Source organism: Anas acuta, chromosome 14 (assembly GCF_963932015.1).
Source record: "Anas acuta chromosome 14, bAnaAcu1.1, whole genome shotgun sequence".
Taxonomy (NCBI): Eukaryota; Metazoa; Chordata; class Aves; order Anseriformes; family Anatidae; genus Anas; species Anas acuta.
In genome coordinates this window covers 1830026-1847280 of record NC_088992.1, presented here as the reverse complement: position 1 = coordinate 1847280, position 17255 = coordinate 1830026, and the positions used below count along the sequence as shown (strand labels likewise).

At 53.7% G+C, this 17255-nt stretch overlaps 1 protein-coding gene across 1 annotated transcript; it reads right to left on the bottom strand.

Moving 5' to 3' along the window:
- Positions 1-10408: 10408 nt before the first annotated feature.
- On the bottom strand, positions 10409-16934 carry IRF1 (interferon regulatory factor 1). Its single transcript, XM_068698125.1, has 10 exons — positions 16748-16934; positions 15881-15972; positions 14879-14978; positions 14516-14692; positions 14174-14223; positions 13914-14049; positions 13598-13723; positions 12700-12743; positions 11902-12037; positions 10409-11447 (listed from the first exon to the last, which is right to left on the bottom strand). The coding sequence occupies exons 2-10, from the start codon at positions 15965-15967 to the stop codon at positions 11350-11352; spliced, it is 954 nt and encodes a 317-aa protein (XP_068554226.1). The 5' UTR covers positions 15968-15972; positions 16748-16934; the 3' UTR covers positions 10409-11349.
- Positions 16935-17255: the final 321 nt, after the last annotated feature.

Sequence of the window (17255 nt, the reverse complement as noted above, 5' to 3'; positions counted from 1 at the left end):
ACCCACGCAACCACATAGTTTGAGGAAGGCAATCCAGGAGGTAAAACCATACATAGTACACATGGGTGTGCCTGCCATCAGCCTGCTACGCTGACACGTCTTGCTGCTCTAGAGGTGTGTGTTCGCTTACGGCACCAAAAATAGTCTTCAAACTAAGCACAAGGGGCAGGTCCTTTTCTTTAAAATATTTTTCTCCCCTGGGTAGAAAACAACTCAGGTCTGTCTGCCAGCAGAATAAATCAGTTGCTTTCCATGTTTCTTTTTTTTCTTCTTTTTTTTCTTTCTTTTTTTTTTTTTTTTCCATGAGGGAAAACGAGCCCTTACACCAATCACTGCACAAAACATTTCCGTCAGCACCACGATACCCTTGGCAATCAGGCACCTGACTCGACTTTCCCTCTTTCCCACTCATTATAAAGCAAGAGCAACTGTGCATGAAAGGAAATGCATGGATGTGAAACCAGCTGAGAAACATCCCGGCCACTTCTCTTTTCCCATCAGTAGATGTTGCTTCAGTTCCCATTTCCTATCACTGGCTTCGGGCCCTTGTCACCAGTTGCTTACAAGGGATTTCTGAGCCTTGGACCAAGATTTCACTCTTCTGAATGAAATCTTCAATATTTCTGTTGCATTTTGTCTTTAAATAGACATTGTCATCCTTTCTACAAAATATTTCCCTTCACTTTCCACCTCTGAAGGAGCCTGATTTTGGCCAGGACCTTACCTAGCCCCAGTTCCCCGGGGGGAAATCAGCAGGGGACATGCAGCCAGGAGAGGGGAAATTTGGGATCTGCCTCCGAGGGCTCAGCTGCCCCCCACGGCAGGGACAAGGCAGCAGCAAGCCTGGCTCGAGCTGCCCCCAGCCTGCCCCAAACCCCCATGACCTTTATAGCTATTATTTTAAGTCTTACGGAAAAGGAAATAGGAAGTAGAGCTGCTATAATGCATTTTTGTGCACTGCTGCACTCTCCCATGCTCGGATGTGTTGCTGTTTACCTGGCAGGGTGCTTTCTGTGCCATTTTCATTCAGTCCCATGTAGCTGTGAGGCCCGGCAGCCCCTCAGCTGCAGCTTAGCTCAGTGATGCTCTGTGCTGTCAAGGGGCACTTCAGCCAGGGCAGCTCTCGGTGGCTGTGATGTTTTTTGGCAAGAGGGTACAGCCTGTCACCCAAAAGCGGGGCTGATGCTGCGAAGTCCTGCCTACAGCGATGCCTTGGGCTGTGGGGGGAGCTGCCCTGGTCCTCTTTGCTCCAGGGACCCCACTGAAATTTGTGTTGCCTGTTCCTGAGGATGGAAGGCGTCCAGAGAAAGCAGGGGCACAGTCCTGGGGGTGGGGGTGGGCTGGTTTGCTGCTGTTCTGGGGTTAGGGTGGAGACCCAGAGCTGATTTACTGGGAAATAATGACAGGTAAACCACAGCACCTGGGTTTGAGTGACTGTTCTGGGGTTTCTAGTGCCTGTTTCAGAAATGCATCTCAGGATGTTTGCAGCTCCTTGTTTGAACTGCATGTGGCTTAAATCTGCTCTGCTCACTCTTAATTCCACTTTCCCCACAGACATCCAGTAACTAAACAGACACGGCTTTAATTGTTTCCACCCAGCAGTGCCGTGGGCTGCCACTGATCAGCATTAACCAAAGCGACTGAGGAGCTCTGGTGGGTGGCCAAAATCAAGGGGAAGCATCCCTGAGCTGCTGCCAGCACCCGCGCTCCAGCTCGCTGGGAAAGCTACATCTTAGGGCAAAATGAAACTTGTTTCCTGTTCTTTTTTTATTCCTTTATATACAGAGGCCACGCTCTTACTGGATCTAGGATTTCCTTTTCTATTTTTTCCCCTCAGTATTTCTGTAGGGTTTTTTCCCTGTTTCCGTCTTCCCTCCAGGATGTCCTTGTTGAAGTTCTCTGGACGGGGGCAATACTGAGGGCAGCTGGTAGCCCTTGGTGGGGATGAAAACATCCCACAGTGCTGGAGACTGCAAGGGGGTCACCAAATTCAGCCGTACTACGTACCCCTTTCCAGCCCTCTCTGCTAGTTGTTCTCAGCTCCTATTCACTTCAATAACTAATGGAAAATTGTCTACTGTGGTTATTCGAGCAATAATGTGCATTAAACACGGCATTTCCCACATTGTGTAGAAGCAGGGGATCTCTTGTGCTTTGGTTTTCTGCATCCAGATTATTTCATTTGGGAAACTGAAAACAGCTGAGTTTGGGAGGCAGAAAACAGCTGAGTTGAGAGGCTGGTCCAGAAACCAGGTGCTGAAAATACAGATGGGAAACCCAGCAAATCAGTGCCTAGGCCAGAGGAGGAAGCAAACAGCTTCTTGAGAAGCTCTGCTTTCTGTTGGAGGAACATGGCAGAGCCAACAAAGTGCCAAGATCTGCCTTCTCCTGCCTGCAAGTGACCTGCTGCCCTGGCCACCTTGTCACTGGGCACTTGCTGGCTGCGGGCTTGGATCAAGGAGGGTGAGAGAAAACTAAATGTGCATGCAAGGGTCAGCCCACCAGACCCACAGGGCCATGAGGAATGGCTGAGCTGGCTGGCTGGTGGCATGAGGAGCTGAAGGGAAGGAGGAGACCCTGCAAGCCATGGGGAAAAGGAGGATCTTGGCAGGGAGTTCTTGGATCACCTGGTATGGCCATACCCAATGCTCACAGGCACTTCCAGCAACGTCTCTGCTGCAGTGAGCTTTAGACTAAATGGTGCAGTGGGGCGTGCGTGGAAATGCTTTGACTGAAAGTGGTTCACACCAAAGGGACATTGGCTGTACAAGTGTTGCTGCTGCCACCTCCCCGAGCGGTGCAGGGTGTTTTCAGTGACAGAATCTCAAACAGCCACAAAGGAGGCACCCTGATTTATGCATCGAGTACCAGGAAAGGCTCAAGTTCTGTTTGTCACTCAGCAGATGGTGACGGTTGCTCCAGTGTATGAAATATTTCATGCCTGACACCTCACTTCAGGAAACAGTGGTTTGCTCAGCAGAGGCGCAGGAGGCAGCAAGCTGTTATCGAGTGTAACATTAGCCCTTTCCTTCATTTTCTCCACTTTCAGAGTTTGTTTTCTGGTGCAGAAGCTGCACTGACTGGCTCAGAGGGCAACGTCATGCCTGGGTGCTCGCAATGGGGACACATCCCCGGGGCCAGGCTCCCCGGTGTTTTGTGGGGTTTTTGACCCCGTAGCGAGTTGGTTTTCCTGCAGGGCTGGGCCGCGGCCCTTGCTCGCTGGGGTTCCTGTTCCTCAGACACAAGGTGCCTGAGGTTTGCCGAACCGCGGTGAGTTCATTGTGAAACTGCCACGGAGGTGGCTCCTGCCCCCCCGGGTTGCTGTGCTGTGAGGCACCGCAGCAAATCCCTCACCAAGAAGCCGGAGGTAGGCGGGTGCTGCCTGGGCAGGCACCAGCTGGGGCTTGGGCCCGGCCACCCCAACACCCAAGGGTTGTTTTGGGGTGTTGGGTCACTAGGCCCAATACCCCAAAGCGAAATTAAACAGGCTGGAAGATGGGCATCTTCCTCCCTGTCATCCCACGGCCATGTGGAGAGGAGGCCATGATGGTGACCGCAGCACCCTCCCTGACAGCAGGCCCGCAGCAGCAGGGGACCCGCTGCTCTCACCCTGCCTGCAGCTGAGACCTGTGCTGATTTCTGGGGGTGTTTGGCGAGCACTGATAAACCACTGGAGCTGTTTGTGTGTCAGCGGGCAGAGCACACTACGGGCTGTGCTCTGTGGTGGGCACAGCCAGCCTGGGCTCTCTGCAGGGGCCTCCAGCCGGCCCCTTGAAGGTGCCCCAAATCCCTGTTGTGCCTCAGCAGAGAGGGGCTGGTCACTAAAAGTGGGGTACACCACTCAAATACCATCACCCATGGTCCACAGGATGGCTCTCAACGGGTCATGGTGGTGGTCTCCTGCCAGGGGTCAGCAGTGACACAAACAGCTTGTGCCTGCTCTGCTTGGATTTCTTTTCAAGACTCTCTCTTAAACTCGCTTTTAAGTTGTGCTGAGCTGGGGGAGTGTGTTTTCTCTGCCCCGCTTCACTGAAGCTCTGGGCTTTTCTGTGCTGGCTTATCAGCCCGCAGCTGGAGGCAGGGGTGAGGAAGGGTGAGAGGCAGCCTCGGGTCGCAGCTATTTCCTGCTGGGGCAGGAGAACGGCGCTGAGCCATGGCGTCCCCCTGCAGACAGGGCTCGGTGCAGATCGCTCCTCGTCATGGAAAGCAGCAAGAACCTTCCACAGAGCATTTAGCCCACTTCCTCGAAGTACTTTTACCTTTGCCTTAACTTGGATCTGGCTGCGAGCTGCTGTGCGATGTATTTACATGGCACAGTGTCAGCGCAGTAGCTTAGGCACTGGGAAAGCTGAGCATCAGCCCTGGGGGGCTCTGTGCTGCAAAGGGGGCAGATGCAGAGTCACCCTGCTAGTGGGGGGCTGCTTTAAAAGGCCTCCTGCTCAGCCTGGTTCTGCTCATCCGGGGCATCAGGAGGTGCCACCGTAACACGGACCTTAGGAAAATGTTATTTTAGGGCTTCCTCCTAGGTTGCAAAGCTAAAGGGCTGTGTGTGCTCCTTGATGCCTGGATGCCCCTGATACGTTAAAGGTGTGTCCCAAGTAATCAAAATACCCGAATGAGTTGCTTCTCTCAAAATGCTAATTAGATAAAAAGAAATTGCTACCTGTTTATCATGGGTACGGTACTGGAGGAAAGTGAGCTGGAGCCTATCTCCTCTCTCAGCAAGGACAGAGACGAGGGGCTCAACCCGGGGTGTTTTGTACTGCCACGGCAGGTCTGGGGAAACTCCTGCAGCCCTTGTGCCTCGGGTAGTGCTTTGTAGGCAGCACCTGCAGGGCTTTTGCTGTGTCTCAAGTGCTGTTGACTGCTGGTGTGAGCTTGACGGATGCAGGTGGTGATCAGTAGATGGACAATTGGTGTATGAGGCCAGTGCACATGCTGCTCCCTGCTTTCTTCAGCAAGAAAGTTGGAGAAAACAAAAGTGTACTTGCCTGGACTTGGCTTCTCAGTTAATTTCCTCTGCCTGAAGACTGTTGGAAAACCTTTGTAGTGTTTAGCTAATCACAGAACAAACCCTGTGAAACATATTCTTGCAATGCAGATACTAAACCTGGGCACGTTCTGTGTTTATACCTGTGGTTAGCCTGGGTCTTGTTACCTAATAGCACAGCTTGCATATAGCTAATGCGTGTAATGCTTGTGCTGGATTCATTCTGAATCAGGGCCAGCATCCTTATGCTGTCTTCTATGCTTCATTGCCCCGTGCTATCCCTGCTAAACCACCCCGTGCTGTGAAAGGAGCAGAGCCTCCCTCCATCAGTTACTGTTCTGCTCCTTGCAGGGAAACCTGCTGCCAAACCACTCCCTTTCTTTTGTACTTTTAACCATTGCTCCATCTGCCTTTTCATTCCTGAACAGACAAAACACAGTAATCCCTTTTTCCAGTGAACAAGGAGGCAGAGTCGTGTGAGACTTGCCAGGCTGAATTCCCCTGGCAGGTCCCCAGCAGCCGATGGCACACTTCAGCTTGCCACAGGGCTCGGTGTCGTGGCCTCATGGCAGCCACGCAGTGCCTTGGCCTTTGAAGTGCAACAAACTACCACCAGCAGTGTCTGAGGCGTGAAACTTCCCACGCTGAAGCAGGCTGTTAGCTATCTGCCATCCTGCCCGAGCTGAGCACCGCTCTGTGTGAGCACCAGCAGAGCCCTTGGGTGCTGCTTTGTGCACCCTGCTCCTCCTGCTGCCTCCCTGGCCCAGGAGCTGGGTGCTGCCTGCCAGGGAAGAGCTGCTGGAAGTCCTGGCTGTGCCACCAGCTCGGGCTTCTCCTTCCTGCAGTTTTTGGCAGCTGCAGGGATGCCGGTGACCTGCCAGAGCCAGCGCCTGTGCCAAGCAGTCCATGAGGCCATCTCATCCCCCAGCCCCAGCCTTGGCACTCGCTTTGCTGCAGCCACCGAGAGCAAAGCTCCAGCAGCCCCAGGAGGGGACGGCTGTGTCTTGTTTTGTTCGCTTTCTGCAGGTTTTCCCCCTATTCCTGGGAATCTCCTGACAACCGTAGCCCAATGCCTGTCCCACCCACACTGTGCACTATTTGCTGGCTTGATCCTGGCTTCATTTAACCACACCAGGAGGGAGAACTGCCTGGCTCGTGCAGCAGCAGGCCCTGGAGGCTTGGTCACCCCAGTCCTGGCACGGTGGGTGCAGAGGGCAGGTGAAGGAGTGTGGCCGCCTGCCCCTTGCTGCTCCCCGGCCTTGCCACCTGCATCCCCGTGGCCGCAGGTCCTGCCAGCTGCTCCTGCCTCTTTCCATGACGTGGCACTGCTTTCTACCTGTGTCAGCAGGGCAATTAGTGGAATGAGCACGCAATAATTGTCCTGCCCTGAATCCGCAATACTGCGGCCTGACATCTGCTGATACCCGGGCAGGGAGCTAACGCACCTGCCAGCAACAGGAGCAAACTCCGTGCTCGGAGCACTGAGAAAACCCCAGGGCTCAGCTGGGTGCAGGACGAGGGCTCAGGTTGTCAGGTGCTTTGTGAGGAGCACTCTCCTCCCTTTCTAGGGAAGATTTCCTCCTCTCCACTCTTCATTACTGACCTTTCATAAGGCAATGCTTCACCTAAGGCACTAGGAGAAGCCAGCCCTTCCCTGGCATGGTTTGGGACAGGCTCCTCTTCCCCATGCCCTGTGCCTGAGCCCTCAGCTCTGCCCATCGCCCTGCCTCGTGCTGCCCCTCTGACATCCCCTCAGCACCCCTGAGATCCTGCGTGCCAGGAGAGGGCTTATTTTGGTGGCAGGCAGGAGATGTTTGGTTACAACTGCTCAGCACTCGTGTCCTGAAGGCAGGCAGGACCTCGTGCTGTGTGCACAGACACAGGGGGAAGCAGAGCCCTGGAGAACCGGAGAGGAGAAGGATCCAGCACGGCAGCAGAGGAATAATGTTTCCAGGCTGATACACTCGGTTGCCAATCGGCAGTAGTTTGCCTTTGCAGTATTAACAAATACCTTACTTTCTGCAGTAATAAATTCATACCTTTGGTCTGAAGTACAGCCATCCTTTGTAGGTGTGATATCATAAATCACGTGGTTAACTGGAAATGTGTCCAATTATCAGGATTCAATCAGCTCAGCAAATAAAACTGGGGCAGTAATTGCAGGCTCTGCTGCCTGTTGGGCAAAGCTCACGCACGGTGCCGCCGTGCCGGGTAACCACAAGCAGGCTCCTGGGCACAGCCCCGCACCTCCCCGGGGGTGCTGAGCAAAGTGCTGAGCAGAGGAGGAAGGTGTGCGCCCTGGTTGTGGAAGGGCCGTGTTAACAATTGGTTTGGACAAAGATCAGGAAAAAGCAGCAGCCCTTTATTTACGGGTCAAGGGCTTTTACTAGGAAAAAAAAAAAAAAAAGGTGACAATGAAGAGGTGTATAAAACCTTTGGCTCTGCAGCACTGGAGCTCTGTTGGCAGTAGGGAAGGTGTTCTGCTGCCTGGCTGCAGGATGCTGCAGCAGGAAAGTTTGTGTAGGGCTTCCCCAGTGTCAGCCCATGGGACTGTTTCTGCGACTGTCGTGTTATTTTCAGTTGGTTTGTTCCTGATGACATCCTAAAGCTCTACAATTAAGAGGAGTTTTGTTTTTATTGTAAAACTGGCTTCAACATCTTCATGTGAGCTGCAGGTAATGCTGGTGTAAGAGTGGTACAAGTGACTGGCAAGGCTGCCCGCCTGGAAGCGTTGGCTCTGCTTGTCTCTCAAATGCCCACTGATTGTACGATGATTCCTTTTGTTATCAGCACAGAGAGGTGATCTTATTTTCAAAACAGTGGTACTGTCTGTATTTCCTTCTCACTGTCCCACAAGGTGCATAACACAAGAAAGAGCCACTTGCCCTCCAAGCCATGAAAAACTATATTGCATTTAATTGTTTTGTCTACGTTTGGCATGAAGCAAGCTTTCTGCAGCAAGCTGCTCTCCTGCTATGTGGATTAATTCCCATCTGGATGTAGCTGTGTGCGTATTAAAATGAATGTAGTGATAGGGAAAGGAGTAATGGCTTTAAAAGAACAGAGGGTAGATTTAGATTAGATATAAGGTAGAAATTCTTATCTATGAGGGTGATGAGGCCCTGGCACAGGCTGCCCATGGACGCTGTGGCTGCCCCATCCCTGGAGGTGCCCAAGGCAAGGCTGGATGGGACCCGGAGCAGCCTGGGCTGGTGGGAGGGGTCCCTGCCCATGGCAGGGGGTGGAATTAGATGGGCTTTAAGGTCCTTTCCAGCCCAAATTTATGATTGTCTGAAGGGTGAAAACCAGCCCTTATTCCAACATAGGATAACCGGTCGGAGATTACTGAAAAGCTCATTTAGGATAGGCAAGTTGAAAAAAAAACACCTGTCAAGGGCTTAGAACAATTTTAATTGAATGCCTTAGGCAGGAGCATTACCTTAAGGAGCGCATGATGTTCCTCCGGGTAAAAGCAGCCGAAACTGGCCCTGGTTTGCACTGGGAGAAGAAATGTCACTTCTGCAAACCCCGGTGCCCTGGTGATGAGAGAGGAGCTGGGTCTCACCAGCTTACAGTGCTCCTGCCCTCGAGAGCATGACTCAGTTGGGATTTTCCCCTCCCCAAAAGTTCAAAACATCATCAACAACAAGCAAAACAAACAAGCAGCGTCGATCTTGGCAGCCCTTCACCCAGTGAAGGGCCCGGACTGATAAATTCCGCCCAGTCATGGGGCTCCACCAAGCCAAAAACACTTTGCCTTGGCAAAACACCGCGTGTGTGGCCAGCTTGGCAGATGACCGAGGAAGCACCTCCTGCATCCCGATAACGAGACGCTTCACGTGCCCGCGGCTCCGGGCTGTGAGGCACCGGCTGCTGTTACTTCAGTCCTCAAATCTTGGTCAGCCCTTTAATCTGTGCCGGCACGGGTGCTGCGCTCCTGTATCTGAGCATCACCGTGACAATCCTGTAACGCATGAATGGGCAAATTAATCTCTGTTATTTTGGGTACTCTTTGCATCATAGAAAGTTTCCCTTCTCCCTCCCCAGCGGGTAACAAAGCTGCAGAGGTTCCTGAGCCAGCCCCGTTTCCTCTCATTGCACTGATGAGCGTAGAAATTGCATCGCTCCCTGGGCATGAGGTGGCAGGAGCTGTGCCTGCCATCGGCCTGGCACGAGGCTGGTCCACGGGGGCTGTCCCAGGCCATCCTCCCCTGCCAGCCCAGGGGTGCTGGGTCTGAGCAAAGAGTCCAGCACGGACTTCCCCCTGCAAGCCCCACGGCCGCCTGTCTGTGCCGGGCACTTGGAGCCGTGGCAGAGCCTGCGCCAAGGTTGTAGGAGGTGTCTGCTTGGTTCCTGCAGCCTGGGCCAGGCTGATATCCTCCATCCGCCCTCACGGTTGCTGGCTCTGTGAACAAAGTTATCCCCAAAGGTCACTGTTGCACAATTCTAAAAGATCTAAATGGATTCAAGGTGAGGAGTTGTGAGGTATGCGCTTCCCAGGCTGGGTGAGCTAGCTGGGAACGTAACGCGCCTGGACATCGCTTCTCCTGGGCACGTGCCAGAAGGTTTTTGTTTTGCGAGTGTGTGTTTGAAGCTGTGTGGCAAAAGGCTGCTGGTGGAGAGCTTCAGCGGGAACTAGAGTCAGTACAGCTTATTCCAAAGACAAGCAGAGCAGCCCTTTTCCAGGCCAGATGTCCCAAATGCGCAGGGGACGAGGGCTGCTCGGTAGCCAGGGTGGTGGATGGGAACGTTGAGGAGCCCCTCAGCAACCACCGACATGATCTCAGAGGCTGACAGCTCAGCTGAGGAATGAATTTGCATTGTTCAGGGAGGGGGTTTCCACGCAGCACCCGATGCCAGTGTCTGCAGCTGGACAGGCTTTGCAGCAGCCACCTGAGGCGGTGCGGTAACGCCAAGCCTTTTGGGCCACGATGCATGGCTGAGGAAGAGCGCACACAATGGAAAAGGAAACTTGCTTTCCCCTTGCCTTTCAACCGCTGCCTGTGCTTTTTCTGGGGGCAAACCGAACTTCTGCAGCTCGTTTCACTGCCACTGCTCCCAGCACAGAAGCCCGCAGCGCTGCCAGCAGCGAGACCCACAGCAGGCTTGGCACACGGTGTGTTTTTGGATAGCCTCCATCAGAGACAGCACACGGCCTGCTAAATTCTGGAGCTAACGGTGGCAGGTGTGGGCCAGCTGCCCCACACGTGCACGGGGCCTGGGATGAGCAGGACTCCTCCCATCAGCTGCCCTGGGACAGGAGGGGAAATGACTCAGCCCGTTTTAAATTCCCTGGGCTTTCGTGACTCACACGGAATAACCCCTCTCGCTGGCTGTCAGCAGCACAGCTGCTCGGCTGTTTTCAAGGAATCTGGAATTCATTCCCTCCCAACTCTCCAACGAGGAAAAGCAAGCATGTCATATATAAAACACTTTTATTAAAACAAATATACAACATTTTATATACAAAAATAAAATGTACAAGAAAAATAGTCTATTACAGCTTAGTGATTTGATTCCTACGTATTAAGTATGAACTAGAACCTCCTCCACCCTGCACTCTTCTGCACACCCTCGCCCAGGGCACGCAGGCTGTGGCAGCTAGCTGCATACAGTACTGTGGGGTTCCTACCAGCATGAGGAGCACTAAAACACAGCTCTGAAGGGCAGCGTATAAATAACAGGGTCTGCCCCTACCAGTGCAAAAATCGGATCATGCAGCCGCTCTTCAACTATTACGTGGAAGTGGATCCGGCATGCCTACGAGCAGATAACGTCCTATGAGTGGGCCTGGATAAGTGTACTATATGGAAGCGAAGCCTAAACTGAATTTTCACATTTTATTGGTCTAAGTTATGTACACGAGTTGAAAGATCTGAAGACAAAACTACATGCTGGAGTAAATCAAGGAAGAGAAGGCCAATTAGTGCAATTTGTTTCTACGTGTAATGACAGTCATTAAGCTGATAATGTCACCAGTGTTGCACAAGTGAGCAGCAACCAAACCAAACTCCTCCGCACTGTCTCTCCTAAGCACTCCGTGGGTAAAGTGCTCGCCGCCAGCGTGGGGGGACAGCGGTGGCCCCCGGTCCCCAGGAGCTGCCGCACGCGGGCACCGAGCTCAGCCTCGGGGTGCCCCGGGGCCGGGCTGTTTGCCTTGGGCACAGCGGTCCCGCCACCGGGACGGGATTCCTCTGCTTGTGATGGAGTTTTTCTTGCTAACTTTTTCAGGCCTACGAGTTAAAACGGAATATAACAGCTACTGTCTTCTTCCAGTCAGTAACAAAGGACTTCTACCATTCTCTTCAGGGTTGGAGTCTCTACACAAAAGCAGTCCACAGCCTGCGGGAGCCGGGGGTTTACAAGCCACAGGAGATGGTTTGCAGGGGTCTCACTGAGTCCAGCCAAGAGAATTCCAGGCTGCTCTTCTGGTCAAACGCGTGGAAATCCATCTCCCCTGGATAAGGGCGAGAACCCAGGGTGAGAACCGAACCCGGGCAGCGGGAGCACCAGAGCCCCTGCGTACCAACACACCCAGAAACAAAACGTTCCTCGGAGGTGAGCAAATATCCTAGGTTCAAATTTTGCTAAAAATGCTCCAAATACTTTCTAATTAAACTCTCCCGTGTAAGCTACTGTTCCCAAGCAGGAGTTCCCAAGACCTGGCATACTACACACATACGTAACCTTAAGGTAAACCTGTAGTTAAGCTGCTACTGGAGGCATTTTTCCTCTCTTCCTTTTTACCCCAACAAATTCCTTACAGACATCTGACGGGCTACTTAGGAACCTCAACACAGACCCCTGTGAATTCCTCTGTTTGCTTTCTCCCCGCCCAGTTAGTTTCTTTCCTGAAAACCCTCGCCTGCACCTTCCACCCTGGACTGTAAGCAATAACCAAGGTTTTGTACCTGAAGACGTGTCGATCTCGCCGTCCTGGTCCTTGTAGCTGTATGTGCTGCACATGGTCTGCGTGCCCGGCTCGTTGGTGAGGAAGCCTTTCCCCCCGACGCTGGTCGTGTGCCAGTCCTGCCCCGGTTCGAGCAGCTGAAAGAGAGTAAGGGGATGGTAAAAAAGCCTGAAATTTACAGGGACAGGGGAAAATTACAAAAAAAAAAAGTACAGGCTCTCATATGCAAGATGTAAATTCCCTACTGCCTATTAAAATTTGTGACGGTGAATAGAGCAAAGGAAAGGTTTCACTTAGACCATGCGAAATTATATAAAATTCCCCATTAAAATTAGGTTAACGCAAAATAGGGAGAGCAGGAGCACCTTCCTTGAAAAAAAATAAAACATCCCCTTATCAGTGGGACGAGCGTGCCATGTCTGGAAGCACAGATTAAAAGCCACACACATGAGAGACGGAGGGAAGGGCAAAATAAAAAATAAAAAAAAAGCCTTGCTAGAGAAATCGAAGCTGCTGCAGACTCTAACAGAGCAACCTTTCCTTCTAGCAGTACTCAGTAGCTTCCACTGACTCTCACAATAAAAGTAATACTTCCATGTATGTGTCATCTCCAGTTCATGTTTGCAAAATCACATTCTTTTTATATTTCATTTCTCAGGCCTCTTCATTTAATTAGGGTTTTGTATTACAGGAAGTGTACATTCAGCTCGTGTAGGGCTCAGACAGCTACTTCCCTTCCTATCTCAGTGCACACAGCAGCTTTGGCCAAGTTTATTCTGAACAGAAGGGCTGTTTTTACCTTAAAAATATTCGCTTTCATTTCATCTTCATCTTCATCTGTGACTGTAAGCACATAAAAAAGAGAAAACAGATGTCAACTTTTCCCACAGGTCCCCACGCTCCTGCTTCTTCACCGCCACAGCCCGCTCCATGTGCTTGTCACACACCACCACTACCTTTTTCTTCCCCCCCAGTAGCTGAAGGGCTCCTCCAGAGGCAGAAGGCTTTTTGGAGGTTCGGAGCAGGCACCCCACTGCAGCCACACACAGCACCAAGGAGATGCTGTGGGTCTGAAGCCCACCAGCAGCTCCACGGCACAGCTCTCGTGGCCCTTCTCCACCCCAGCTGCAGGTGACACCCGCACCTCTTGCTCCTCCCCAGGAATCACCAAAGCAGGTAGCCCAGAGGGAGAACATTTGCATCCAGAGTGAAGAATCACACGGATAAGTCTCTTTTTTTTTTTTTCCTTTGGCAGGTGAAGCTACCTCCACTGTCACTAGCACACCTAACTCTGTCCTGCTCCTGACATTGCCCCTTCCAGCTGCCTCAGAAGTTCCACCTCCCTGGGCACCAGGGGCAGAGATCTCTCCTCCTCTTGGTGGCTGACCTCTTTGTGCCACGATGGTGAGACAAAGTTTGTCCTTTGCCCACACGCGCAGAGCAGATGGCATTGCAGAGCCCTTCACCTGGGAGCACCTACTCCTGCAGGTGGCCTGTACCAGCTCTTTGCTTTTCTAACCTGGCCATTTTGGTAGCTCCAGAAACCCAAATCCACCGGGTGGAGGTTGGTTTTCCTACAAGACAGCTTTTTCTCCCCAAACCCCAGGAACACCTTCACCCTTGCCTCCAACCTGCCCCAGCAGGGCTAGCACCAGGAGACCGACAAAAGACCCAGGTAGGAAGGAGGTGACACCAACCTTCTGAGGACGAACCCGGGGGGGACACCTGGAGCTGGTAGATGTCGTTGGTGCTGTCAGCCATGGCGATTTCCATCGGCGTCCTCCAGTCGGCGAGGGAGCCGCTCACCTCGCAGGAGGAGAGATCTGTGGGACACACCAGGAGCCGTTGGCAATCGCAGCCCCCACCACCACCACCACCACCACTTCCTCCCTGCCCATCTACGGCACAGCCAGGCACGGTCCCCAGAGTCATCTTTGTCTTTTGGTGACGAAATTGTGGCTTTAGCACAAGCGGCACTTTCCTCTCTGCTCTGAGCTAAAAACTGAGCCTCACCTAAGGTGATGGACGGGCTCTCCACCTCCACATCCTGCCCCGTGTAGTCATGAACGGTGTAGCCACTGTGGTCATCTGTCGAAGGAGTGTTGGTTAGTCTTTCTGCTGACTCCTCCGTCCTCATGTCTTCATACGGCTACAAAAATAAGAACGAAGCATGAAAGACTTGGCTAAGAGCACCCAGGTTCCCATATGAAAAAATCGTAGCATGAAAACCACCAAAACCTCTAGCTCCTTCTGCTACCTCTACAGACACTTACCTTTCTCTTGCTCCTGCTTCTTGCTTCTCTTGAAGACTTTGACTTCCTTTCTGTTCAATAAAAATAAGACAGATGTGAGAAAGGCTGCACGGCTGACACGAATGTGAGTTCCCACAGCCCTGAGCAGCCTGCTCAGCTGGCAGCAGAGTCCGGCTCGACCCTGGGCGATGCCATTAGGCATCTTTAAAGAACCTGGGATCAAAGGGACTGCTTGTATAAGCTTTTTTTTTTTTTTTGCCAGCAGTCCTGGTGCCACCAGCAGGTCTGTTATACCGGGTCTGTTATAGCCCTGCCTAAGCGGAGCGGGAGCTGCCTGGCACCAGCTGGATGCTGTGCGCTCACCTTTCTTCTGATCCTTTGTCAAGGGGGGCAGCATCCTGTAAACTCGAACAGCGCTGGAGCCTTTGTTGATGCTTTTATCCTTCACTTCTTCGATGTCAGGCAGGGAGTTCATAGCGCAGCGGAAGTTTGCCTTCCAGGTTTTCGGGTCAGGATCTTTCTCACCAACTTTGTATCTTCCTATTAATAAAAGATGGGGTGAACCTTTAGTGTTTGCATTGCAGTGGTAGCCCTCCCCAGAAAAGACATTTTTCTCTTTTCTCTGACATATTAAAAGTCATTCTAACACCTGAGGTGTAAGTCAAGACAAAAATGCTTCATTTCAGATATTGCTATAACTGATGGAAATCTAAAGCCAGCACGCACCTGTATGAATGGCCCAGCTCCGGAAGAGGCAGGCATCTTTCTCCATGTCCCAGCCATGCTTAGCTGCATGTTTCCAGGGGATTTGAAACATCATCTTATCCTGAAGTAAAACCAATAAAAATTTGAATTAAGAAACCATCGAATGCCAGTTTGTAATGATGGATTTAACAAAGAATTCTATCAGTGGCAGCTCAGAAACTTTAAAAAAACCTGCATCTTCATCTAACAACTGTTGTTCATTTGTTTTGTTCAGTGCATGTAAGGCTTTTAAGAGCTCTGAAACCAGGAAAGCTACACACAGTGTGGTACAGCAGCAATGAGCAACGTTACCAAGCTTATCCCAGAATCACTGAAGGATGTTGCCTCTAGTCTGTTAGTGTATCACAAACTGCAGCACATTTCCCATGTACACTTGGATAGAGATCCCTTTTATAGTTACCCCTAAAATCCTGTATGAACCCTGAGAAAAACACATCCTAGCTTAAGTAATACCCTGGGATGGATATGGAAACTTCAGAGAAAGAGACTTCTTGAGGTCTCTTCTTGAGGAGAATCAGAGAATGATTCAATAAGCCTCATGACCTCACCCTGGGGTACAGCTACAGAGATGTGCTTCCAGCACCGAAGTGAGACAAGTCCAGAGTTTATTCCCAGCCAAATCTCTGAGCCCCATCCCGCAGCGGGGAGTGCAACAGTAGCTGCTTAACTGGGATGAGAGGCAGTTCAAGTGGGGATCAAGAGTTAAAAGTAGCCTGGGAGCTTTTCTGCTCTGCATTTTTTCTGGCTTATCATTTCCCTCCCGGGAAAATTATCAGGAAAAAAAAAAAAAAAACAACGGAGTGCTACATTCTGTGCTAACTGGAGCTACCTTTTCTGGAAATAAACACGTAATGCATGCAAGTTTTCTCCATTTGCTTCACGATCCTGCCTTATGTTTAGTGCCCACTTAGGAGCAGCAGGGGTACCGATGCAGAGCCGGCGGTCCCAAGGCGCACACCTCACCTTGTTAATCCATATCAGTCCCGGGATCTGATTGGAGTTAATCTGCATTTCCAGCCAGGGCCTCATGCGCATTCTGGAGACGGGCATGGTGGCTGTGGCAGAGGCAGAGGGTCAGCAGCAGCCCCACCGCCGTGTCCCCTTGTCCCCTGTCCCCTGCCCTCCAGCTCCGCGCACCCGCGGCGCCCAGCGGCGGGGCTGGGAACGAAGCGGGCTGGGACCCCCCGGTCCCATCACAGCCCCCCGGTCCCATTACAGCCCCGTCCGCCCCCACCTCCCCGTGTCCCCCCCGGGCGCTCTCAGCCCAGCCCAGCTCCGTGCGCGGCCCCGGGCCGGGGCAGCAGCGGCGCCCCCCGCAGCCCGGCGCGGTGCGGAGCGGAGCCCGGGGGCCGCTCCCCGCCCTCCCCTGCAGGCCGAGTTTCCTGTTTGCGCCGCCTCGCAGCGGCCGCACCGGCACTTCCCAAACAATGGCCCCAAACTTCCCCAGCCCGGCGCCGTCGCGGCAGCGGCTCCCGAGGCTCCCGGGCCGGGCATTGCCGCGGAGAGGGGCAGCGGGAGCCGGCTCCGGGGCTCGCCGCTGGGGCGCGGAGCGGAGCCGCCAGCAGAGCCCGCAGAGCCACCGCTGTTCCCCGTCCCGTCCCGTCCCGTCCCGTCCCGTCGGGGGCACGGGGCCGCTGCCTGCGCTTTGCGCCCCGCAGCGCGCACGGAGCGGCGGCCGGGACGCCCCCAAAGCCTCCTCGGCACGGCGCAAGCCGGCGCTGCCCCCTCTTGGCGAGCCGAGCCGAGCCGAGCCGTGCCCCCGGGACCGCTCCCACGGTCCCCGCGGGGCTCCTGCTGCCGGAGCGGGGGGCGGCGAGCACCGCGACCCACCTCGCCGTGCGGGGCTGTGCAATCCGGAGCTGGGACAAGCCAAAGCGAGCCGAGCCAAGGCAAAGCAAGGCAAATCAAGGCGTGCTGTGCTGTGTCGTGCTGTGCCGAGCCGAGCCGAGCCGAGCCGTCCGCGCCCGCCGCCCGCCGCGCCGCCTTGTGCCGCCCGCGGGGCGCGCCCTCGGGTATAACGCGGCGGCGGCCGGGATTCCCCGCCGCCCCGGGCCGCCCGTCGAGCAACCAATCGGCCACCCGGCCAGGGGCGGTCGCACCGCGCATTGGCTGCCGCCCGCAGCATCACTTCGGGGAAATCAGGCTGTTGTAGCACCAGCGGCACCGCCGGGACCCGCCCCCGGACCGCCCCCGCCGCGGCACCGCGGGGGGCACCGGGGGGCCGATGGGGACCTGCGGGTGCCGGTGGGTGTCACCGGGGTCTGCCCCTAAGTGAGCCGGGGAGCTCAGCTCCGCGCCCCCAAGGGGGTTCAGGGACGCATCCCGCCCGCCGGTGCCC

Bases quoted from the DNA above. Each gene is read 5' to 3' on its own strand.
- IRF1 (XM_068698125.1), bottom strand. From the start codon at position 15,967: ATGCCCGTCTCCAGAATGCGCATGAGGCCCTGGCTGGAAATGCAGATT. The intron at 14,693-14,878 runs GTGCGTGCTGGC...TTTTATTAATAG, and splicing joins GAGCTGGGCCATTCATACAG to GAAGATACAAAGTTGGTGAG. The intron at 11,448-11,901 runs GTACAAAACCTT...GCCCTTATCCAG, and splicing joins CGAGATCGACACGTCTTCAG to GGGAGATGGATTTCCACGCG.